Raw genomic sequence first — 27300 nt, forward strand, 5'->3', positions numbered from 1 at the left:
TCTTTCTTTCTTTCTTTCTTTCTCTCTCTTTCTTTCTTTCTTTCTTTCTTTCTTTCTTTCTTTCTCTTTCTTTCCAGAGGACACAGTTCAACCCATAACACCTGTTAAATGTGATTGTCTATTAACTGTTCAAGTGGGGACTAAGGTGAATAGGCATATTGTCCATTTGGCTTTCACCCAGTCTTTCCATGATATAAAATAACACTACAAAGCATCTTCAGGTATACAGATTGTTCTGCATCTTAGATTTCATTTTGGAATAGATTTTCAAAAGCAGAAGTCTCTCAATATATATTATTAAGCTATTTTGAAGAAGTGTGATATCAGTTATAACTTGGTTTAAAGTTCAGACAAACTTATGTACAGAGCAACAGGAAGTCAGGAGAACTATCTCCTAGCTTCTGTTTTCTTAATTTAGTACATCTGCCTTCTGGTACTGCTGGACATTGATTAAGCAACAATTTAGCATAAGAGTTTCCAACTGTATAGCTTTAAGTAACAGTTCTAGAACCTTGAAAGGCTGGAGAACCACACTGTGATACATATGAAATGCATATGTGCTCATTTTATGAATGAGATTGTCAGTACTAGTGAGATTTAAAATATATTTTCTATTTTAGTGCTGCAATAGTATTTTCTACGCTTAGACTTCTCCAGGATTCAAAACTTTTTAAAAAGAAGGGAGTGCAAGATAACACAGAGAATTCCATCTCTCCAGGAGCTTCTGTATGTATGAATTTGATGTTTCTCTTTAAAATACTTACTATGTAATAACTGTTGGCATGCTAGGAAATTATATAATTATTTGGATGAAATAAAGGGATAAAGTAGAAAAAACATTGAATTCAGAGTAAAAAGGTAAGTGTTGAAGCCCCATTTATGCTCTTCATTTAGTGGTATACTTGAGCAAGTCCCTTAAACTTTAAAATTTTTTAACTAAAAATTTTAATTTTTCATTTAAATCTCATTTGTGAACTGATGGAATTGAATGTAATAATCACTAAGGTCCCACCAGATACATCATTCCAGTATTCTAGATCTGATTTCTTCAGCAAATAAAGTTGTCTCACTTTATTTGGCTCTTCATTTCACTTTTGAATTTATTAGTTCAGCATCACCAGTATGACACCTGCATTATTTCCTACCTTGGATTTCTCATAGGTAGATTCTTCCACATTTAAGCTCTGAAATCTGTTCGATGACTGGTGTCACGAATTCTTTGACATTTTATTGAAGTTTGATAAGACCAAGTAATTTAATAATAAAGGGTTGTTTAGGATTAAAACATAAAGATTCATCACATAGAATCCTTGCTCATTATTTCAAGCTTTACTAATAAAATTGCTAATATCTAGTGTCATTATGAATAAGCAAAATTAATTATCCTAAATAGAAACTCATTTCTTACTATATTTAAAGCAATAAAAATGCTAAAAAGCAATCTAATTCAAAAACTGACTTGGAGGAATGGTTGTCAGTTGGGGGTTATTTTGCCTCTCAGGGGTATTTGGCAACATCTGGAGACATTTCGGTGGTTACAACCAGAGAGGGTGCTCCTGGCATCTAGTGCGTGCAGGTCAGGGATGCCACTAAACACATGATGCCCAGGACAGCCCTCACGGCTACCCATAGTGCTGAGGTTGAGAAATCCTGATTCAGATTACACGTGCCATGGCTCTTCAATAGTCACAGGAACTGTAGGCGCTGAGAGATAAGGTACGCGGATAGGCATTTTGTCCTGTATTGCTAATCTAAATCCCAGACTCCTCGAGTACTTGTGTGCCCATTCTAGTCACCGTCCTGCCTGGAGCCTTCTGTTCACTTTTTAACTCTGTTCCTGGCACCGGCTCACTGATGCCTCCCACGCTGCTTCCCACCGGTCTCTCCACATTCCTGCCTCCCCCAGGTCCTGATGGCTGCTCCTTGATATTAGGTGTTGCCGATTGGTTGGAGCTGTCAGAGATGCATAGCGGGAAATTCCTGGAACAAATGGGCATTGTTCTAGATGATTTTAAAGTTTCCAAATGTCTGAAATGGATCCCCCACCCCCACTTGGAAAAACCTCCCTTTGTCCTTCCCTCTCAGGAGCTCTGGACATTGACCACCCTTTTCTAAAGTACAGTAATGAAAATGGGAAACCAATTATAATACATATTTGGAACGTGAGCAGCATACAGCAGTGTGTGGCACAGTGGATAAAGACTGGGGGCTCTAAGTTCAGAAGGACAGGAGTTTGAATCCCACCAAAACATAGTAGAATTTAAGCAAATATTTAACTTTCCTAGGTCTCCATTCTCGCATCTCTAAAACAGAAATAAAAAGAACTCCTGTTTGGCTTCTCGGGAGGATCAAATAAGATAATGTGTGTAAAATATTTGGCACAGTACCTGGAACATAATAAGTACTCAATAAATATTAGCCAGTGTTATTTATTATTTTTCAGTCGTTAAGATAATGTTTACAAAATTTTTGAAGACACAGACACAGCTGATAATATAATTTGCAATGAAAAATTCAGAGTGCAAAACTATTTTCTACAATGGGTGTAGAAAGAAAAAGAAAAGTTGAAAATCGGTATGCCAAATATTAATAGAGGATGGCGGGATTGTGAATGATTTTAGTTATTTTCTGTGTGTACTTTTTACAGTTTATAGAATGTGCAAGACAGGTTTCCAAAATTAAAAATTTAGTAGTATTAAATGATATCAGAGGCTTCTCTTAACTTAAATTTCACATTAGGCTAGAACTTTAACGTTATGAAATGGCAAGATAACCATCATTTTCGTATTATTTAGGCTACTGAAAATAAAGATGATAATGAGTTTTTAGACCCTGTTTCCCTGAATTCTCGAGAATATTTCAACATTCATCTCTGGTTGAGGTGCCGCTTAGCACTGGTGACTGCATTTGTTGCACAGATTCATGGCATTGGAATCGTGACAGGTAAAAATCCTATTTTCTTAATCCAAGTTTTCATAAAAATTAATTTCACTCAGGTAAGGGAGGTTTTGTTGAGATACATTTTATTATTATAACATTAACATTTTCTAACTTTATAGCTTGATCTGTTTCCAGAATAAAAAATTCATGTCATTAAACAAGAATAATCATTTCAGTAGTCCCTTGTATCCCTGAAAATGGCATATATGTTTCTGATGCATGCAGAACAGGCAAGGAGATTTCAAAATACTACTGTACAGGTCTTGTCATCGAGGGGAGAGGCAGCGTAGTGTAGGGGCCCGAGCACAGATTCTGGCTCAAGGTACTCGCTCTGGGTTCAAATATTTGGTCTACCACTTTCTCCCTGTGTGATCTTGGCCAAGTCTCTTAATCCCCCTGTGCCTCTGTTTCCCCCTTGGTAAAAGTGGACTACTTCATAGGGTTATTGTCAGTCTTAAATGGGTTAAATTTATAAAGTTCTAGATCATAGCCTGGCACATATATATGTGAGTTCCTACAGTGATTAATAATTTGTAAATTTGTAAATAAATCTATTTGTAAATCTCTCTATCCACCCATCTCTAGCCATCTTCCACATTAATTTTTTTCATGTAGCATCATTACTTTTGCAGCACTGGAATACCCTAAAGTACTTTCTCTCAAATGGCAACACACTGATCTTTCATGTGTCATGTAGAGTCTGTTTTCCATCTTTGTATCTTCCTGTTGTTCTATATTACACAATATTCCTGTGATGAATATTGGGGGTGTTATGCATATGTAATTTCTTACTTTCACAGGGTATTTTGAATAACTGCATTTATTCACTTTAGAAAACGATATGATCGATTACGTCAGCCTCATCAATGAAGTGTGCGAGGAGGCACAAGGTGCAGGCGACAGGGAGCTACAGGCTGAGTTCTTGATGCAAGCTGTAATCATTGGCCTACAAGAAAAGCATCTAAAGGCAGACATCATAACCAACCTTCAGGTAGGAAGGAGACCTCTTTCACATTGATATTTACGTGCTGATTCTGATTAGAGCAAAAGGAGAGAATTTTAAATTCCATTAGGCGCTGAATGCATAACGGTTTGGCCAGCTCTTGTTTCAGTGAATTGGAAACAGGACTATCAAAAGGAATAATTTTATTTTAATAGGCGATAATACATTTGCTTGAAGAAAATGAATTTATTTCTCCTCGATCTCATTTAACCCTGGTGAGAAGCATGCTTTTGCTGGATGATTTAACAAAAGCCGAGAAATTCAAGGAAACTCCTTTAAAAACAGAAAAATTACATCTGTTGATTCAGTCTCACAACATTCTTATTGAACAGGTGAGCATGCTTTTGTGTCCTCAAGACTTGGAAACTTACTTATCTGTCTTCTTATTCCAAACCACATTAGCTAGTTACTAACTACAGTGTTCCTTTTACAGATGCTAACTTTGGGAGAAACGATTGAATTTCCTTTATCAAACACTGACTATGCAAGTCCGTTACAGCCTTTGAAAAATATCTATCTTCCTCATGTCATGTTATTGGCCAAAACAAAAATGAGAATTGGTAAGAACACTTAAACATATATTACACTCAAGTTACTGATGAAAAATTTTTTATTTTCAGGCAGGTTGTTATAAGAGTGCATTCAAATGGGGCAATATTTATGAATACCCAGGCTCTATTTATTTTAACAAATAGTTTTTGGTTATTTATCCTGTGCCAGACTCTGTGTGAGGTCCTGGGAAGTTACTGGAGATTAAATGGATACAGTCTCTGATTTTAGTGTGGGAGACAGAAATAAGCAAGTAAAGAAACCATATGGAGAACTGCATACTATATTATAAATATTGTATAAAAGCTTTTAACATTTATAAAATATTTCTAAAATTTTATAAACATTTATAAAATTTAATATGATAAATATTGTATAAAATAAAATGCTGATTTGATAACTACCAGACAGAAAATCAGTGAGGATATAGAAAGCTTATGTATGGTAATGAATTATGTATTGGTATGTAATTATAAATTGTGGTCTGTTTTATGAAAGATGTGATGAATTCTGATAAAGAATAATGAGGGGAGGGGTGCCAATTTAAGTAGAGTCATTGGGGAAGAGCTCTCTGGGGAAATGGTATTTAACCCTAAACCTTAAATTGTAAGTGACTAGTTGTGCACGGTGGATGCAGAGAGAGCCTTGGGGGAGTAGGTTCTGAGGTCTGGACAAGCTTGACCTATTCTAGAACTGCGGGAAACCAGTGCAGCCTGATCAGAGTGGACTAGGGCCTGCCTCATGGGAGGAGGTAAGCTGGGTTGGTTTATGTTTCAGAAGATTACTCTGGCTGCTGGGTGAAGGCTAGATTGGTGGGTAGCCTGGCTGCAAGTGCACCTAATGGGAGTTGTCGGAGCAAGAAACAGGAGGCGTACAGCCCTGGGGAACCAAAGTGGAACCAACTGGTGCTGTCCTCCCCAGGAGCTCACAGATCGTTTCAAGCTTTCTCTTGGACACCGTCTCTGGTCTTTGACCCAAGGCTGCCTGCCTCTAGCTCCCCAGCTTTTGTTCAGCTCAGAGAGCAGAAAATTTTGTAGTAGCTCTCTGTTCTAACCTATATTAATCATGCCTTTTCCATTTCTGTATTTCTAATGTTTTGATGTCTGGGGCCCTGCTGACCAGGGAAGGACTTCCCAGAGCTAGTAAATTCCTAGAGATTAGCAAACCACTGTCCTGTAAGCATGCAAACTATTCCAGAGCCCATCCTCTGAACCTTTATTGGGCTCCCTTATTGTCCTTTGCTGAGCTCTGAAACGTTGAGCCACAATTTTCCTGCCCTAATCACCCTGGGGACAGGTATCAGACTACTAGCAGAGCCCATTGAAATTATTCAAACTAGCCAATCCTAAATCTGCTTAGCCTGCTTACCCTAACCTATTTCTCCCTTCCTACAAAATCTAAAATAAAAGTTCTTGTCCACAATTTTCCCCTTGCTCCCTCTACTTCTTGACTTTTGTGCTTTTCTATGTGGTTGGTATGTGCCCCATCCTCGTGGAAGTGTAGCAAACTATCTTTTCAGTGGTAGTTGTCCCTGGGCCTGTTGACCTCATCACACGTGAACAATAATAAAACCTACATTTTAAAGCATTACCCTTCACCTCCTGGGACCCATTTGCCTCCTGTACCAGTAGCTGCTCAGCTCAGGAGAGGCTGATGGTTGGACTAGAATGGAGAAGGGGGGGAACAGTGGTCAAACCATCATCTGTCCAGAATCTTCTCCCCAATGTCCCTTCTGCTTCTCCCCCTCATGATTATTGATTATTATTATATGATTCTCTGTCATCATCATGATCAGATATGAATTTTGCTATTTTGGATAAATTGCATCACCTCTACATTGTTGAGTTTCCTTATTTATGAAATTCAGCTGGCCTAGAGGACCTCTAGAATTCCTTCCAGCAATCTGATCCCATGAGAGCTATTTTTGTGCATTTTTAGTCCACAATTTGTTATATTATCAGTATATTCGATTGCTACAAGAGCTTAAAGCACAGATTGTGTTAAATTGTACAGACTGTGTTAAATCAAATGTATTCCCTGCTTTCATGACTTCCTAATCTTGAAGATGTGTCACCACTCAGTGACAATAGTGCCGCCGTTTTTTAGACTCACTTGAGGCAGAACAGCTTGCTTTCTGTTATATTATATTAAATACAGACTTAAAAAACAAAACCAAAAGCAGATTTTCTGTCAAAACAACATCAGTTTCACAACTTCTTTTTCACAGAGTTGATGTTTATTGGAAACAGGAGCACTTCAATATTATGAAGCATAAAATCATCTGATTTGATGCTTTCTTGACAGTTTTCCTTTATAGTGAGCATATAGATTGCATCACAAGAATAGAGCCACTTAAATAATTGTTTTTTCTTTGTGAAAGCCTCTGACAGCAAAAGGCATTTTGAGATTGTTTTTATAAAACCAAAAATAAACATCATGGTTATTTGAGATTATTTTTCCCCTTGATGACAAAACCTTGAACTTTCTCATAAGGTGAAAAAGTAGATTACTGATTGATTGTATAATAGGAGTGAAGAAAGTTGCAAGAATGATGCTGAGGAGTGGGGATATAAGAGGGAGACAGTCACCGTCTCTGCCCTCAGAGAGCCTGTTATCCAGTTAGGGGACAGAGAAAGAAAACTGTCGGTAACTTCTATAACAAGTCTGTTCCTAATCTTCACAAAAATCTAGAAAGCAATTCAAGTACTTTTATTATATATTAATACTTTATTATATATAATATGTATTTCATATATGGTGTGTATGTATATATATATGTATGTGTGTATATATATATATACCTGCTTAAATTATATGAAGATAGTTGTTATTGTTTTATATTAATAAATAGCTGTGGTATAATTTGAAACAAGAAGTGAGACATATAAGAGCTGTGTTGAAATATGAGGCTGAATTGGACAGATGATGTTAGCATATCCTTGCCTGGGATCTACTCACAATTGGTCACTGTTGGGGTAAAGAGCACGGACTCTGGAGAAGGATTTCCTTGAGCAGGTCACTTTAACTCCTCTGTGCTTCAGTTTCGTCTCTCATAAAATGTGGTTAAGAAAAGTACCCATCTCACTGGCTTGTTGTGGGATGGAGTGTGTTCCTTGTTAGAAGGGCACCTAGTTTGTTCTAACAGCTTTGTAGGTGCTAGTGATTCTCACTGGTCCATGCCTGGCTTCCTTGCTCGCCTGGGAGCACCCTGGAAGCAAGGCTCAGTTTCTTCACCTCCATCTTCTCAGCAGTGTGCTACCAACCCGCCTTGTCCCCAGTCAGGGCTCCGTATTCTCCCTGGATAAGAGAGAAAGAAAGAGGGAGAGATACACTTTTCCCACCTTCCTTCCTTTTATTCCTCAACTAAAAATTTAAAAAGTTCTCAGTTTCTTGAAAGCTCTTTGTAGGGCATGGCATTTTGGAATTGAAAAATTTCAGAACCCAAAGGGATGTTAGATATTTTCTAGTTCTACTGCCTCATTTTTCAGAGGAAGACACTCAAGACCCAGGGGAAGTTGGGACTTGTACCAGTGACCAGCTCCGACCCAGCACTTCAGCTGGGACCCAGCAGCTGGATCATTCCGCAATCCGACACTACCTTTCTGCTTATATTTCTCTACTGTGCTGTTCAACTTTCCTCTTGATGAGTATTTCCGCCCCCTGCCTTCTACTCTTTATCCCAACATTTTCCTTTTTAAAAATTATCAAAAGACAAGGCAATCATCAGCTGCCAGCCCCAACAGCCACATTCTCTGGGAAGGTTTCCCTGACCTTTCTGGGGTCTGGGGGAAGGCCCCTGTAACCTGCCACCAAGTCGCCCTGTGCTTTCACTGTCACACAGTTGAGCACACAGTATTTTAATTGCCCCTCAGGCCATTCTCATTCCCCATTAAACACTGAGCTCCACGATCTGACTCTTGTCATAGTTTAGAGTGTGGGTCCTAGAGCCAGACTTGCCTTGGTTCTAATCACAGCCCTGCTACTTACTAGTCAAGTGACTTTGGGCGAATTACTTTGTGTAAATCTCATTGTGTCTCCGCTTTCTCCTATGTAAAGTGAGTGTACTAATGAAATCCGGCCGGAGTTGGGAGGATTACATGAGAAAATGCTCAAGTGCTGGGGCGGGTACCTGGATTGTAGAAAGCACCTAATAAACCTGAGCTCTTATTTTTCTCTTTTCTCATTTTTTTTCCAGTCTCTCCATTTTATCCAGCACTCAGAAAACATATGCTAAATAGATATCTGTCTGTCTGTCTGTGAGGGCACACAGATTAAATCTAATGCCTCTTCAACAATACAACAGTCCTTCATTATGTTAAGTGATGATGGGACCACACAAGAAGTATAGCACATGGCCCTTATCCAAATGGCTTTTGCCATCTAGTTGCAATGACAAAATATGCATAGCAAGCAACCACTAATAGAGCTGAGTAGAAACAAAATTACTGCCTATTAATATATGCAAATTTTTATTGGGAACAATATAAAACTTCATAAAACTTCCAGATGTTTCCCTGCTAACAACCTCATTTTAGGAACACAGTTGTTTTGTAGAACATAATGAAATTTTAGAACTGAAAGAGACTTGAGAAATTATCCTTCATTTTAAAAATGAGAAAATGTCAAAATTTATCAAAGTTGCAAAGGGCTACTGTTACAGTTCATTGGAATATTTGGGTATTGAGTTTTAAGAAAATATTTCTTAGATGCTAAAAAGTAAAGACTCCCAGAGTTTGTAATAGAACTGACTGTGAGAGAGGTCTGGTAACTTGGAGGCTTGTTATGAACAACCTGTTCCTTGTAGGACACACAGTGGCCAAACAAGTATACCAGGCCAGTAAAAAGAAGGATCCCTCGAAGTGGTTGCCTGCCCTTCATCTTTTTGAAATAGCACTGAAGCTCTGTCAGGTATCAGCAATGGAAGAACCTGAGGTGGAAGCTGAAATTCTTTTTCAGAAAGGTAAGATGTACTTGGGGTCAGAACTATAATAAAGTTTATAGAATTTTTTTTTTTCCTATTAACGATAGGCTTCTTGAAAACCTGGTCAGTGACTTTACAAAGGGCTTAGTGATGTAAAGACATTGGTACCTCTGCCAGACTTAGTTTGAGACAAAGAGAACACTGCTTTTTTTAAGTTTATATCAAGAAGGGGGGAAAGTACTACTTCTTAGTGTCTTTTATAATTACAATTGACCCTTCTTATTAAAAATTTCATGTTTGACTCAAAAATATCATCATCAGCCAATTAGCTATAAATAATGTTTCTTAATGCTTGGAAGACATTTTTTTTTAAAGATTTTATTTATTTATTCGACAGAGATAGAGACAGCCAGCGAGAGAGGGAGCACAAGCAGGGGGAGTGGGAGAGGAAGAAGCAGGCTCATAGCAGAAGAGCCTGATGTGGGGCTCGATCCCATAACGCTGGGATCACGCCCTGAGCCGAAGGCAGACGCTTAACCGCTGTGCCACCCAGGCGCCCCTTGGAAGACATTTTTTATGCATAACTTTATTCCTTAGCTAGGCATTTTAGTTAATTTCTATAAAAGATACATACCCATTTAAATTAAATAGCTATAGCACACCTCTATTTATAACTTATGTACAATGCATATTTGCATAATACATTCATATAATTTTATGGTGGTTATTTTGGCCATGAGAAGAGTGATGATGATGATTGCTATCATTTGTTGATCATCTACCAGATGCAAGGCACTGTAGTAATCAATATCTAACATCTCATATTGCTAATTCTTACAACAGCTCTACAGGGTAGGCATGGCCAATCCTAGTTGACAGAGGAGGAAAATGAGGTACAGTCTGGTTGAGTAACTTTCTCTAGGTCAGCAGCTACTAAGTGATAGTACCCAGATGTGAACTTAACACTGGGAGGCTCTGTGCCCTATTCACATGCTGCATGAAAACTGTGAATCCTTTTTATAGTGATAAAAGATTTCCCTTTCTTGCCCTTTCGGCTATAGAAGTGCCATTCCAGTAAGGGCTGCGGCTCACCATGAGGCCTGAGAGCTGTGTGAGTCCTAAAGCATTTGCATCATTTGTGATTGTTTTCAAGTGTTTGTTGACTTTTTAGGATTTGTTTTAACAGAGATGTTTTCTATGATATCTGTAATACTAGACAGAGGAAAGAGGACATGGATGTAGACAAAGGAAATGAGCCCTACAGGAGAAAAAGAAAGTACAAAGTAAGGAAATAGAAAAATAAGATGGCAGAACATTTGTGTCTGGAAAGCCAAAGGAGGCTTTGACTCAATGTTGCTAACTAGAGGCAGGGTGAGCCTGGAGACTCTTGGGGAAGGAAGCAAAAGATCTTTCACTATTAGCTGACTTTACAGCAAAAACAACAGACAGATGGGAAGAGAGGACAGCACATCCAGTTTTCTGAAGTTCCAGCATGAAATATTTATTCTGAAGTTCTAAATGATAGAAAAAGGAAAAACCATTTTTGTATGTATTTTTTTATTCTTTCAGGCAAAATAGAACGTCAAATATTGATGGAAGAGAAATCTCCAAGTTCACAACTTGAGAGTTTATTTGAAGCTATACAGCTAAGCTTGAGAAATGATCAAAACTCAGGGTAAAAAAAATCTTTCCATTATTATAACAATATATGTTTTGATTGAAGCCCCATGTTTTGGTAGTACATTGAACATTCAAGGCTGGGATGACTGGGAGACCCCTTCCCACTGCAGGCCTTGTTTACTAGGGTCCATTGTCCAACAGGTTTACTGACTTCCTTTTTAAGATTTTTGACCTTGGCTCTGACCCAAGGCCTTATTTATAGTGATGGTTGATGATAACAGTTATCATGGTAGCATACTTTACTGTGAATTTGCTTCTAGTCTTTACACACATTGAACTCCTGTCTGTCCCAGGATTCTAGCTGCCTCCCATGGATGTGAAATTGTAAAAGATTTATGTGGATGTTTACTTCGTCAGCAGGACCAGGGCTGGCCAACTTAATTCTATATAGAAATCATCTTAAGATGGATTTTAAGCCAGCATTATTACAAGTGTACTATTTTAAATGGCCCCAACTGACAGGTTTGATAGCAAATACACAGACCTAACCCATACAAAATCACTACTTTCTGCATAATTCTGTGTGTCTCTTTCCATTTTAATTAGCGTAGGAACATAGAGAGGTCTGGTTTGCAAGGCAGGTTCCTTCATCCCTGATTTTCACTTCTTTAGTGCCCTGTGTGCTGGACTATTCTAGAACAGTTTTGATGCTGGGCTTCAGAGCAGTCATGTCTGGAGTATTGCCAGCACAGGACAAGGTAGAATGTCTCTTCAAGAGCTTCCAATTTTAGTGGGGAGGAAGGTACTGATGTCTATGCCAACAGTGCTGTGAAAAGAAGGTGTGAGTTTGGTGGGACAGATAATGGTTTTGTCTATTTTTACCTTTCATTAGCTCAGAAATTGTGGAAAATAATGCAAAATGATTATGAATGGTGAAGCTATTTAATAAGTACAATGTTATATCATTTTAGGTTGATAAGAGATGCCTACTTAGAAATGGCCCTATTATTTTTACATATGAGAAAGCCAAAAAACAAACTTTCAACATCACCATTAACATTTAAGGTAATAAACTATTTTATTAGAAATCTTAAGTTAGTTATCTTTGAGCTTGCTATTTTTGGTAACTCTGTGCTATAGAAATAATAAGACTGATTTTCCTGTATGACTTGGAGAAATTAATTCATTACTTTATAGTCACACTCATGTTTAGATACTCCTTTGGATATTTTATATAAGGTTCTGGAAATAGAGTTCATGTGGACACTTTTACCTGTTAAAATGTTATACATGAAATGTAGGTGTGTGATTACTCCTTGTAATCAGGAAATTACAAGAAATGATATATTGGTTAAGCAGATGGACAAGTAAGATTTTCATCACTGATACAGTGTACAAACAGATCACCTTTTGATAGAGTCATTCATTTATTCATCACATACCTATTGAACATCTACTATGACCCAGACAATTGTTCTGGAAGGGTATTAAACAGTGGTTAAGACAAACTTAGTCCTTGTTCTCATGGAGCTTACCTTTCAGTAGAGGAAGAAGCAGTAAAGGAAGAAGCAAGAGGAAGAAAGGTGGGAGGGAGGGAGGGAAGAGAAGGAAGGGAGATGATTTAGGTGGTGAAATTGGGGATTAGGAAAGAACTTGGGTTGGTGGGACTGTTTATGACTCTGTTGGGGAAGACATGAGGTTCAAGGTGGGATTTGTTGGATGAGGAGGGAGCCATGCGAAGAGTTGCAGAGGCATGTTATCTGCATCACGCCTCTGTGTAGAACAGTGCTTCCAAACTAAGGGGCAGAAGCATGTCTGGGGATCCTGTGAAAATGCAGAATCAGATTTGGTAAGTTGGGGTTGGGGTCTGAGGTTTGGCATTTCTAAGGAGCTCCAGGTTAATGCTGCTGCTGCCATCTGGGGGCCACACTTGAATGACAGGGATCTAGACTGAGGGAGATCCTGTGGGCAGGATGTGGGTGCATTGGAGATATATGAGCCCAGGAACTTTTAGTTTTTACTTTTTAAATTTCAGTAGGCTTTTTATCATTCATCCCAACTAAGTAATCCTTTGACCCACCAAGAGATTTTTTTCAGAAAATTTTGGTGTCAAATCTCTAATTTTTGAGACAACATAGACATGATTTAAAACCTTTAGGCAAACAGGTTTTCAGTCAGTTGAATTATTCATGTGGTAGCTGCTTAGGTGGATACAGCAGCTATTATTTTATTTTTTATCAAAACAATTATGTAGAAAACTAACTTTTTATGGTATGATAAACATATTTATTTCTAGTAAGAGAAAACAAAAATCTTTGTTTCCATGGCAAGTAGCAATGCAAATTAATAGGATGCTAGGATAATAATATATCTACCTTTTTGGCCTTTACTAGAAAAGTGTTTATAATTAAAGCTTGAATAAGGTAGAATTTAAATGAAAAAATAGCATAATTCCATACAATATCACATTATTTTTTGTGTGACTTAATATAAATATTTTAGCAAGTCATACAATTACTAGAAGCACAGAAAACAGCGAAAGACAAACAAACAAGAATTTGTCCAGACACATTCAACCATTGAAATACCACATTAGAAGTTTGTTCTAATAAAGATAATGCTTTGTAAACCTGTAAAAGAAAACACTATTGTTTCACTTTTATGGAGAGTCCACAGAACAGAGTGACCAGAGCCCTGGTCTGAGTTTGAATCCTAACTTCAAGACATACCAGCAGGGTGATTGGGGCCTTTCTAAGCCTAGTTTCCTCATCTGTGAGATGTGGAGATGAGGATATTGACCTCTCAGAGTGGAATTAAACAAGATAATGGGCGTGGCACATAATAAGTACTCAAAAAAGAGGGGTACACTATTCTCTATCAATATGTGACTTTGGCTAAACATTCACATTTTATCTTTCTAGAGTATTTTGTATATAGTAGGTATTCAGTAACTATTTTTTAGTTAAATGTGGAATTGAACCTGTATTCATTCCTTAACCAAATACTTATTGAGTGCCTAATGTATGCCAGGCATGTTACTCTCTTTCTCTATGAAACACAGAGGAGCAAGGGAGAGAAATAATTGTATCAAAATCTAATGAGGACTATAATCAAGATATGTCAAAGTAGAGAAGTAGACCAAAGTGGGAACTGATTCTGCTTTGGGGGAATGCTGGCAAAAGCTTCACAGATGAGATGAATTTTGAAGAATGACTAGAAGTTTTCCAAGTAGTTAAGCAAAGAAAGAGATTAGCAAGCACACATGTTAAAAATAGATTTATTGAGGTATAATTTATATACATGAAATTAACCTATTTTGAGAGTGCAGTTCACAGACGTTTAGTAACTTCACAGAACTTCGGAGCTAGATCACCATCCGGTTTCAGATCATTCCCATTATTCCAGGAAGATCCCTAGTGCTCATTTGCACTCATTTCCAGTTCCATCCCTAGCCTCAAGCAAACACTAATTTGTTTTCTATCTCCATAGATTGGCCTTTTCTGGATATTTCGTATAATGGAATTTCATATAAATGGAATCATACAATATGTACTTTTATGTGTCTGCTTCTTTCACTTAGTGTTATGTTCTTGAGGTTCACCTATGTTGTAGCCCGTTAACAGCAGTTTGTTCCTTTTTATTGCTGAATAGTAGTGCCTTTTTTGGATATACAGTATTTTCTTTGTCCATTCAACAGTTGATATATGAATTGTTTCCACTTTTTAGCTATTTTGATTAATGCTGCTTTGAACATTTATATACAAGTTTTTAAGTGAACATATGTTTTTAGTTCTCTTGGGTATATACCTAAGAATAGAATTGCTGGATCATGTGTTAACTCTATATTCAGCCTTTTGATGATCTGTCAGATTGTTTTCCAAAGTGCCTGTAACATTTTGTATTCCTATGAGCAGTGAATAAGAGTTCCAGTTTCTCCACAGCCTGGTCAACACTTGTTATTATCTACATTATTGATTGTAGCCATCCTAGTGAGTATTAAGTATATTTCGCTGTGGCTTTGGTATGCATTTCCTGGCTGTCTAATGATGTTAAGATCTTTTCATGAGCTTACTGATCACTTCTGTATCTTCTTTGGGGAAATGTTTATTCAGATCTTTTGCCCATAACCTAAACTGAGATGTCTTTTTTTTTTTTTTTAATCACAGGAGTTTTTAAAATGTATATTCTAGATTCAAGTCCTTTATCAGACATTTGATTTGCAGATATTTCCTCCAGTTGGTGGCTTGTCTTTTCATGTTGTTAATAGTGTCTTTGGAGACAAAATTTTAAATTTTAGTGAATTCCAATTTATCATTTTTCTTCTTTTATATATTGTGCTTTTGGTTGCATATCTAAGAATTCTTTGCCTAATCCCAGATGTTGATAGATAGATTTTCTTCTATGTTTTCTTTTAGAAGTTTTATAGTTGTAGCTTTTATGTTTAAGTATGATCCATTTTGAATTAATATTTGTGTAAAGTGTGCAAAAATCTAAATTCTTCTTTTGCACATAGATATCCAGTTGTCCCAGTACCAGTGTTCAAGAGACTATCTTTTCTTCATTGAATTTCCTTGGCAAACCATTGTCAAAAATTAATTGATCATAAATGTAAATGTTTATTCCTAGACTCCCAACCCTATCCATTGATCTACAAGTCTACCTTTATAGAAATATCCACCCTCTTGGTTATTGTAGCTTTCAGTAAGTTTTAAAATTGGAAAGTACATGTCCTATAACTATGTTCTTCCTTTCCAAAATTGTTTTGGCTGCTTTGAGTTCTTTGCATTTTTATATACGTTTTAGGCGCTGCTTGTTAATTTCTGCAAAAAACTAACAGAATTTTGGTAGGGATTGTGTTAAATCTGTAAATCAATTTGGGGACAATAGCCATCTTAACAAATATTGAACCTTCCAATTCATGACTATGAACTGTCCCTTCATTTATTTAGATATTAATTTCTCTCAGTCATGCTTTTTACTTTTCAGTGTACACATTTTGTAAGCTTATTTCTATTGTGAATGGAATATTTTCTTCATTTCATTTTCAGATTGTTCATTGATGATACATAGAAATACACTTGATTTATGAGTATTGAGTTTTGTTTTCTGTGACCTTGCTATGCACCTTTATTAATTCTAGAGGGGGATGTGTGTGTGTCTTGGGGTTGCCTACGTATAGGATCATGTCTTCTGCAAACAAATACAATTTTACTTCTTCATTTCAAATCTGGATGTATTTTCCTCTTTTTCTTGTTTGTTTGCATGAACTAGAATCTCATATGCAGTGTTAAACAACTTTCTCCATCTAAAAAAAATACCTTTTATATTCTTCTCCTGTCCACATTTTTCCATTCTGAACTCAAGCCCAACCTTCTTAATAAAGTCTCCCTCTCAATTCAAAATGAGCTTTCTTTCTTAAATGTCTGTGTCACTACTGTTCTTACATTATAATTATTTAATGTTATTATGTATTCTTCATTTAATGTCTATTAGTCTTGTTTCCAGAATTTAAATAAATTGCCCAAAATTACATAGCCAATAAGCTGGCAGGGGCTACCCCAGAACCTGAGTGATTTCATTACAGTTAATGAGTAGGGTCTTCATATCTTGGGACAGGGCCGTATTGCTTAGATTCTCCATTCGCAGACTTCTCCGGGTTTCGTCTACCTCCAACCAATCTTAGCATTTGATCTAGGCCGGGCCACATTTGCACATTGTATTCCCCGCTCTGGCATCAGCATTATTCATTGACTTTCTTTTGACTTGGGAATCTTGTAGCCAGAAGTAAAAGAAAGATATCTTTTGTTATTGTTTGTTTTATTCTGCAGTCTTGTTGAAGATTAAAGAATTGGCCAAAATGTGAACATCAAAAAATTAGAACCAAGCAGTCTAATTGAATAGTTTTATCCAGATTAGTTAAATCTTAACAATTGACTGTTAATGCTTATTTTAGTTACCTTTAAAAATGTAAAACAGGTAGATACTATGTTACTAGTGGAGTTTCTTTCTGTTAACTTTTGTAGCATTGATTTTCTTGTTTAAAAACTGAACACACACACACACACACACACAAAACTGAACACACACACAATAAAAATTATCTCCATTCATTGTTACTTTTGCTATTCTGTGGAACTCTATGATTACATTGTCCCTTTAACATTTTCCCAGTTAAAAAGATGACAGCAAATACCTATCAAAAATCTTTAAGTGATGTTCTTATTTCTGACATCCTTACACACAATATATTCAACTTATCATTTTAAGTATATACTTTCCTTAAAATGCCCTTAGTGTTTATTTTGTTAAAAAATTAGAAAAGATGATAAAAACAATCACCCTTAAAACCCAGGATAACCACTGTTAATCATTTCCTCTGCTTGTATATACAGGGAGTATATGTGTGTACATGTCCTTTTAAAAATAGGATCATACTTTGCATACTATTTTGTAACTTCCACTTTTCTTTTTTCAATATACTTTGAACATCTTTTCATGTCAATAGATACAAATACATTATTATTTTTTTATATTATTATTCTTAATGGCTACATAGTGTTCCACTGAAATGTTCTCTTCAGACAATGAGAAAATTTATCATGAAAATTCATGATATCTTTATCTTTATCATAATGTATGTGCTATATTTTTTAGGCTTCTACCAGAAGGCATAGTTCTATTAAAGAGCCAATAGTAAATAAATTTGAAATGTACAGTTCACTGGCCTGGATTGTGATAAGAGCTGCTGCCCAGGTTGGTGTGATTTTTATTTAATCTTTTTCTTTACTGTCCTGTCTGTATCCTCTACCTGCCAGCTGTTAGGACAGCACAATGTATCTCTATGAGAGAAAGGAAAATTCACATTCTTTCAGATTTATGCTGATGATGTTTCTGGGGAAGATTAGAAACGCTCCTTATATACATAATGTTTTTAATCTTTATTAGCCAGACCTGGCTTTGTTTGTTTCAGCTTTCCTTTGATGAAAGTATTGGCAGATACATATGTGCACATTTTGACATTTTGGTAAATATCTGTCGTAGCTAGGTGAGAGAGCCTATTTAAAGTGGCTCATACATTAATTAAATTGTCAACAGTAATGATTTGTTTGACAATGATATATACTACATGTTGGGGATCACATGTTGTTCTCCAGATTATCTTTATTTTTTCTTCCAATGTATATTGAATATTATTTTATGAATTCACTTTCTCACATTATTTACCTAATGGATAATCTATGAATCAGAAAGCTTACATTTATGGGTTCTAATTCTGCATTAATTTTAGGTCAGTGAAGCTGTGTTGGAAATTAATCTACTTATTGGAAAGAAGAATGCTAGAACTGATAAAGTTAGCCAAGGGGCATTACCAAATATCCCAGAATTTGCCACCATGGATCTTCTGTCTTCATACACAGATTATTTGCTTGGTATGTTTGAAATGTGTAGGCATTTTATAAAAATCTGATATATGCAATGTTTAATCAAGTCGCAAAGGTTTAATTGTGGTGATTTGTTGGGTTTTAGCTTAGAGAGGATAATGGTGTGAGGAACCTCAGGGAGAGGAGAGGGTTCTTAGGGCCTCGCTGCCAAAACAAAGGGACATCATTTCATTGTGCATATGTACGTGTTACTCAGTCAGCTCCTGCGTTGCAGATGCAGGGCTCTGTGACAAATGGTGTTCCCTTCTGTCTTGCTTCTTTCCAGTTCACACATGTCAAATGAGCCCTTTTAAAAATATTTACTTGTGGGTCCTTTCCTGATCCTCTAAAATGTGTACTTGCTCTCATACTCTCATGTAGCTCTCTGTGCTTTTTCTTATATTTTAAATGTGTGTGTGTGTGTGTGTGTGTGTGTGTGTGTACATGGGTGTACACATTTTGAGTTCTTTCTCCATTAAACTATCATCAGCTTCCTGAGGGTAGGGACTTTATTTTGTTTGCTGCCCCAACCACAGAAAATCACACATTACTTGCACATTACAGGCATTCATATTTGTTAAATGAATTAATGAAGGAGAGGTTAGAATTTAAACTTGACCTCACTGCTATTTATTTTTTTCTCATTTAGGACTCCTTTGTTAGTTAGTAAACTATAAACTAAACCTCTAAGTCGGATGAACAGTGACATATTTAACATTCATTTATGTGTTTGTCCATTCATTCATTTGAAAAACATTTATTGAGTGCTCTTATGTACTGGGCACTTGGATGGGTTCTAAGAGGTAAGGTGCTAGAGTCTTACTTCCAGACTGACATTTCAGTAACAACCATAATTAATTTTCCTTGGCACTAGGTGAAGCATTGAGCCAAAGGCAATGAAGAGTGGTACTTGAACCTGGTGGGGGTGGGAGTGGTCTTCCTAAAGCCTCTGAAAAGATACTTGTAGGCAGCAGCTTACTCTGCTGAAGTGTTAAGTCAGCTTTAGCCAAAGGGTTAGTGTCTGACACTGTCCCCTTCCTTGGCTTTCTTCCTTTCCAACCTAAAAACGTATTGCCTGAGGTTAAACCATTAGATGGACTTTTTATGCTGACGTGTCGTTTTCTTATTTTATTGCTTGATTGCCTGGTGGGATTTTGCTTCATCAATTTCATCTAAAATGCTGTATTAATCAGTTATTACCAAAATTATGGTGTATACCAAACAGCCCTAAAACTTAGTAGCTTACAACAAGAATTCATTCTTTGACTTGTCTCACGTATTCTGCTTCCATCTGTACGTTGATTTGGGTGTGATCCATGTACAACTGTTATGAAGCCCAGGCTGCAGAGGCCGTGGCTGTTTGGGCCATGCTCTTCTCGTGGCGTGCACCAGATCACAGGGCTAAATCACCAAGCTAAATCACAGAAGCACATTCCAGGCCTCTCTCCACACCACACCCCACTGATCATAGCAAACCAGATGGCCAAGTCCAACATCAGGGAGGAACGGAAATCTACTCTGCCTATAGAGAAAGGGAGAGGGGCATGAATGTGCTGAATGATAATCCAGACTACTATACATGACAAGTTCAGTCTGTGGCTGGTAGTGACCTGAGGAGAATTCTGAGCCGCTGTATGGAAAGACAGGAAAGGGTGTTCAGTGATTTACTAATGTTGGCACCCATGGGCACATGCCGTGAGGAACAGCATCCCCTATCCAAATGATCTTAGTTGATCCAGCTGAGCAGGTAGTCTTCATCTTGGCTATGCTTGATGCTACAGTGTGTGCTTTCTTTGTCTATTTTAGTAGTTTTCATAATGTATTCCAATTTTAAGTTTCTATTTTGTACGATTAACACTCCTTTACTGTTTTACCAAAATACTAATTTGAAATGACCAAATTTTGAAGTCCAATCTATTTTGCATTTTGCCTTGCCTTAAGGATAATAGTTTTGCCCTCCAGTATTTTCCTAGCAGACTGATAATTAATTCATGTTGATGATTTCCCTTACTTCGGTATTTGGGTTGGAAGGAGGTACTGAATTCCCTCCGGATTGCTTCAAATACCCAGATGGTAGTGAGGTTCATGTTATAAGGAATTGCTAAAGGGCAACAGCAACAAATAAAACTTGTTTGATTTTATTTGCATTAGCATAAATTAGCATCCAGGAGAAAACCTGCTCAGTAATCTCACCTTCACTAGCATTGATCTGTACACGAGGTGGTGATCGATAGCCATTGTTACTGTATGGAGAGCACTGTACCAGATATTTACATGCAGAGGGAAGGAGTAGTCGTGGAACACATCAGCAAAGTGAGTCTTGCCTTCCATGAGCTTCCCGTCATTGACAGTCAGAACAGGCATACACCTTGAAATTATATAAATGCATCTTTTAAGAGAACCATATTAATGGAGGCAGATTAAACTAAAGCTAGATACAGACAGGATGGGCATGTGAGTTAATTAGGAACATTTTCTTCCAGAAGAAGTATGTTGTAGGGGAGGTGTAAATAGACCAGAGATGTGGGTAGCAGAGTGGAGAGGAGCACATTTTCCCAGCAGAGTATTGATGATCAGAGAACCATGATGACAGAATAGACTAGTCATGTGTATGGGTGCCAGAATAGATTAGTACATGTACCAGAGACCTACTGTATGATATCTGTAGGACAATAAGGTAATTGAGTGATTCAGCTGGTCTGGTTTATCGAGGTTTCCTCTCCATTGTCTTATGGGAATAGAGAACATGAAATGATGGTAATGATTCAGTGCAAAAAACATTTATTAGATGCCTACTTTGGGCCTACTTGTATTAAAATATACTTATTTTTTTCCTGATTTTCTTGGGGCTTTAATATAAAAATTCAGCGAGGATAAAAATTGTTAAATTCTATAAGACACTTTGAATTAAAAGTAACATTTAGGATTAGTGGTCCTGGATGCAGTCTCTGACAACTACATACACTTGGTATATAGAAAAACATAAATGTGTGTCATGCTAAAAGCTAATGTTGGTGAACCTATTGTCCGAATGTAAAAAGAGATCTGTAGAGCAGAACTAAGGATCACAGCTGACCTTTAATATATGCTCTGCCTCTTGAAAGAGAGAAAACCTTCCAGCCTGAAAAAATATGATTTGTTCTTTTCTTACTGCCTTGCCCCTGGTTCAGAGACATGGGGTCAATACCAACTAAAAACTGGGATGCCATTCCTATACCACCATGTTGATTTCTTCTAGTCTTCTGAGACACAATTATCCGTTGGTGGGGAGCTGGGGGAACACATTATATCTTCAAATCCCAAATTATTATACAATTTATGAATGAAAATGGAGATAAATCATTCATGCTAATAACAGTGATGTGTGTGTGTGTGTGTGTGTGTGCGTGTGTGCGTGTGCATGTGTGTGCACATGCTCTGTATCAGTTCAGAGTATAAGCAGTTGAGACAATCAGGGTATGATGAGAACCATCCTCAGTGAAGCAAAGCTGTCCTGGCCCAACACCTGCAAGATTCTAGAAATTTCACTGAGAGCTCTGCACTTTGATCACTTAAATTCGAGAAGGAACAGACCCATGTCCAAGAGCAGAGCATACATTCTCCACCCTCTATTATCAGACACTAGGTGTGGAGAGATTCTTTATTCTAGACTGAGTCAACAATGAAAAATAAGAAGCAACAGATGCAATAGAATGCTCTCTTGAAGACTCAGAGGAAGACTGACTCTTCAGGGAACCAAAGGAAATGTAGCAAAATTGTTTGGAACCTTCAGCAGGGCCCATACAGTTGAAGACTGACACAACCAGAGAAAGCCATAATGCAGCAAATGCTAGATAATAGTGGGACCAGTGACTTCTGGTGCTATATGCTAGTGCTTTCTTATGTGATTTCATTTATCCTTTAGGAAGATTCCATGAGAGTGTCATTATGCACATATAGTAAATGAAAAAAAGCCCTCAGAGAGGTTATGTAACTAGGATTATTTTCTACTGCTGTTACAAACCCTGATCTACCCAGTTCTAAAAGCTGTGCCCTTGATCACTGTGTTGGGTGTGAAAAGAAAGTATTACCAGGAAATCAAAGTGCAGAATTATGCATCACCCTTTTGGATTGAGCTGACATGAAAGATGCTTTTGCCCTCCCCAATCCAAACATATAACAAGGTTGGGTAACACAGAACCAAAATTGTTTTAACTTATACCTGAGCATGAAATCAGGAAAAGAAAATCTCAAGTTACCAAAGTAAAATGAGTGATTATAAGCAAGGGCTGAAGGTGAGGACCTCATCGGAGAGAGAACAGCTGGGGTTGGGACTTTGAATGCCTGGTCAAAGAGGACATCTGGAAGGAAGGCTCTGCAGGTAGGGAAGGTCAGAACCCAGCTAACTATTTAGAACTGAGGTTCAGAGTGGACTTGTCTACAAATTGAGGACTAGAAACACGTTGCTCAGTCAGGGCCAAAAATGAGCCACTTGGGAGAAGTTGGAACCCCACCTGAGATGTAAAGTTGGAATTCTCACCACCTGAGAAATGCAGGGAAATTAGCATAAATACTGGCCCAGAACCAGTGACACCCCTGCATCTCTGGCTGTGGCTAGAGGGAAACCATTGCAATGGGATACACCTCCCACCAAAGCTCTGAAGATAAACGTACAGTGCAGGTTATACCTGGACAAATTCTGGCATCACTTTTGGATTATAAAGACAAAGAAAATAATAGTAAGTATTCAATCAGAAAAAGTGGCCTTTCTATAAAGAAAGAAAAATTGAACTGGTATTAATTTTCTCCTGTGACATTAAAGACCAGATGACATTGGTCAAATATGTACAGAGGCTCCTTTTTTTCTTTTAATTTAGTTCAATTTTTTACATAGGTAATTTATTCTCAAGAATCAAAACTCCAAAGGGGCACCTGGGTGGCTTAGTCAGTTGAATGTCCAATTCTTGGTTTCAGCTCAGGCCATGATCTCAGGGTCGTGGGATTGAGCCCTGCGTTGGGCTTTGCACTCAGCTCGGAGTCTGCTTCAGATTCTCTCTCCCTCTCCCTCCCCCTCTTTCTCTCTCTCTCCTTTGTCTCTCAAATAAATAAATAAAATCTTTTAAAAATAAAAATAAGTAAATAGTCAAAAGACATCCAAGGGCATGGAGGGAAAGTCTTCCTTCCACCTCCTCTGCAAGTAACTGGGTCCTCTGCAATTGGTGTTGTCATTGTATTGGTGTCCTAGTCCTGCTACAAGAAACAACCACAGTTTAGTGGCTTAAAACAACACAAGGTATATCTTCCAGTTCAGGAGGTCAGAGTCTAAAATAAGTCTCACTGGGGTAAAAATAAGGTGGGGGCAGAACTACATCCCTCTGGAGGCTTTAGGGTAGAACCTGTTTTGGCCAGAATGCTACCTTGTATGATAGTAGGTTCGCCAATACTGCCTTTTTTTTTTTTTTTTTTTGTTTACATTGTCCCAGTATACATTTGCCCATTCTTTTATTTTCAGCCTTTCTAAATAATCTTATTTTAAATATGCCTCTTCAATAGAACACAGAGTTGTGTTTTCTTTGTTTTAGAACTTGATAGTATTTTGCTCTTTGGTAATAGGCAACTTCAGCCAATTTAAATTAATTGACATGAAGGGTATGTTTGGCATTATTTTGTATCATTTTATGACATGTATATAATAAACTAGGAAACAAAAGCAATAAAATAATTTCAGGGAAAAAAACAATAAGCTATTAGCCAACTTATTTAGGAAAATTAATTACAGTAAAAAAGGGATAAATGATAAGAGGAAGGTAATCACTGATATTGAGAAATTAAACTATTTGAGTTTTTTTCTGTTTAACTTGAAGCAAATAAATTTTAAAAATTTTGTAAAATGCAGGCACCTGGGTGGCTCAGTCGGTGAAGCATCTGCTTTCAGCTCAGGGCATGATCCCAGGGGCCTGGGATCGAGCTCCCCATCAGGCTCCCTGCTCCATGGGAAGCCTGCTCCTCCCTCTCCCTACCTGCTCCTCCCCCTGCCTGTGCTCTCTCTGTCAAATAAATAAATAAAATCTTTAAAAAAATTTTTGTAAAATGTATAATTTTGTAGAAAAATATAATTTACCCAAATTTACTTCAAAATACATTATATTAAAAATTGGGCAAATCTATTATTTTAGAAGAAATAAAGTTACATTAGAAATTAATACTCAAGTTTATTACCTAATTTTAAAAGAACAGTAATAAATCCATTAGAAGTTGGCATAAATAACATTAAAAATCTCTTTAATGTCTGGCTTAATAAAAGAGCTGGACTCTCACACCTACTTCAGCAGTCAGCCTGTTAGAGCATAATGATTTCGCTGAAATATGTGAAGAAAATCCAGTTTCACACAGATATGTAGATAGAAAGTGGAGGACTATTTTAAGAGCTTTTTCAGGTAATTGTGGACATTATTCTTTGGTACCAAACCAACACTGATAAGTGGTACTTTCTTAAAGGTTAGTTCCAATGTAGACTATGAAACAATGTCATTGAACTTTTTTTACTCTGTTACATTAAAATACATTAGTCTTCAGTCTGAATGGATCTTTTACTCATGCATGATTTTGTAATATCATGCATCAGATATTTGGAAAATAGTGGCTCCCTGGGTTATGCAGGACTTCTAGGTGTTGGTACAATTCACTGGACAATTTTTTAAAAATCAGATTTTTAAAATACCACCACCATTCTTATCAGAAAAGTCTAAGTATTGGGACGCCCATGGTGGCATATACAAATTTTCCAAAATCTTAAATTTTTACTTAAAAATTTGAATTTTATCTTTGGCAGTAAATACTGTCAGTTATTTTCCTTGAAGACCTACTACTTTATGGAAGGTGTTTGCCATACACCTAAGTACGGAAAACACTTTGTCTTCTCAGTTGTTCTTTTATGTAAAAATGGTGTTCCATGGTGAGGGGCAGGAGAGGGTGTGGGGAGCAGTGCATTCCATTTGCAACTTAATCACAGAAGTGCTTTTCCTTAAGACAGCCATTGTGTATTTCAGTATGCAGCAAAAAAAATTTTTTTAATTTGAATTCAAGTCAGTTAACACATAATAGTATTGGTTTCAGGAGTAGAATTTAGTGATTCATCACTTACATAAACACCCAGTGCTCATCACAAGTGCCCTCCTTAATGCCCATCACCCATTTAGCCCAACCATCCTCCCACCTCCACCTCCCCTCCAGCAACCCTCAGTTTGTTCTCTATAGTTAAGAGTCTCTTATGGTTTGTTTCCCTCTCTGTTTTTATCTTATTTTATTTTTCCTTCTTTCTTGAATTCCACACATGAGTGAAATCATATGGTATTTGACTTTCTCTGACTGACTTATTTCACTTAGCATAATACACTCTAGTTCCACCTACATCATTGCAAATGGCAAGATTACATTCTTTTTGATGCCTGAGTAGAAACATTTTATGTGTTCTTCCCATTTCATCACACAAATTATGAAAAATGATGTGTACTTGAGGGTCAGTAGTTAATAACTTTAATTTTGCTGCTTTATCAGGGACATTCTTAAGTGAAACTGGCATTTTAATTAATTTATTCATTTTACTATGAGTGCATGGCAGTGAAGAAAGCAAGAACTACTAGTACAGTTTGATGTCACTGCCTTCCGAGGTTCATGTGAAGGAACCACAGTCTTATTTATCATTCCTTTTGCACCATCAATGCACATGTCAACAGAGTTATTCCAGGATAAACCACTGAATTCAGGAAGATTATTCAGCATTTTGCATATTTCACTTGCATTTTTGCTAATCATTCACAGACAAGGAGATCTTCTTTCAATAGTTGGTGCTGATACTTTAGACAAATCCAAGCAAAACTGCATGACCAACAGTGTCTGTAGATGTGAGCATTAGTAAGGCAAAAATACAATTCTGCAGCCGTGTTACTGAATTCATGTGTGCATTTTACATCTTGAATTCAACAAGTTATTTTATTATTGGAAAGTACTACAATTTTGTTTACTGATTTTTCAACCAGTGCAAGTTATTGCAAACAGGACATTGAGGTCTTAGACTTCAGAATATGTATTCAGCAATGTCAACTTCTTAGTTCCTAGGCTTTTGTGTGCATTTCTCTAGCCAACACAATATGATAACCTACTCTATATGATGCTTCACTGACTTTTTCATTTGTAGTTTGAAAAGCTGTAACAAAGAATTTTTTTTTTTTTGGCTTTAAAGAGCTCGTCACATACACGTTCAAAATGTATATGTATTTCTTTTTCTTTAAACTCTGAACAATTGGTCTTAAGATGCTTCAACTTAACTGGCACCATAATACTGTTTTAAAAATGTGCAACTCACCATTGCTATTTCTTTCTGAGATTTACATCTTAGTATTATCCTCTGCGTCCTTTGTATCCTCTACCTGGTGACAACTACTTCGGGCACAATGCCATGCATCTTGTAGTTTGGGGTTTTAGCTCTTTCCTGATTTATTGAAAATAGAATTTGTGTTTTTGTTACTTGTTTTTTGTGTTGTTTGGGGATGATTTCCAGGAGAAGGGGACATGCCAATACTATATGGACACATTTGCTGGAAATCACCACAAAAATATTTTATTGTGTTATAACATAAATATGGAAAATCACACAAATCATGAAGATACAGTTTCATTCAATGTCATAAAGGAAGTGCCTGTGTAACCATCATGGATCAAAAATAGAACAAATCCAGTACCCTAGAAGTCTACATCATCCACACTTCCACTGCCTACCAGTCGCCTTTTCCCCCAGCTTTATTGAGATATAATTGTTATATAACATTGTGTAAGTTTAAAGTGTACAATGTAATGATTTATATATG

General features: G+C 37.0%; 1 protein-coding gene across 1 annotated transcript in view; it reads left to right on the top strand.

Annotated features, from left to right (window-relative positions):
- The window catches only part of CFAP54 (cilia and flagella associated protein 54), a 286069-nt gene that overhangs the window by 203567 nt on the left and 55202 nt on the right, over positions 1 to 27300 (top strand). The window contains exons 51-60 of the mRNA XM_040637071.1: positions 621 to 726; positions 2796 to 2943; positions 3774 to 3931; positions 4099 to 4275; positions 4377 to 4503; positions 9297 to 9452; positions 10983 to 11088; positions 12005 to 12098; positions 17688 to 17786; positions 18322 to 18463. Coding sequence (XP_040493005.1) covers positions 621 to 726; positions 2796 to 2943; positions 3774 to 3931; positions 4099 to 4275; positions 4377 to 4503; positions 9297 to 9452; positions 10983 to 11088; positions 12005 to 12098; positions 17688 to 17786; positions 18322 to 18463 — 1313 coding nt within the window. The remainder of the gene's footprint in view (positions 1 to 620; positions 727 to 2795; positions 2944 to 3773; positions 3932 to 4098; positions 4276 to 4376; positions 4504 to 9296; positions 9453 to 10982; positions 11089 to 12004; positions 12099 to 17687; positions 17787 to 18321; positions 18464 to 27300) is intronic.

This window comes from Ursus maritimus, unplaced genomic scaffold (assembly GCF_017311325.1).
Source record: "Ursus maritimus isolate PB19 unplaced genomic scaffold, ASM1731132v1 scaffold_21, whole genome shotgun sequence".
Lineage (NCBI taxonomy): Eukaryota > Metazoa > Chordata > Mammalia > Carnivora > Ursidae > Ursus > Ursus maritimus.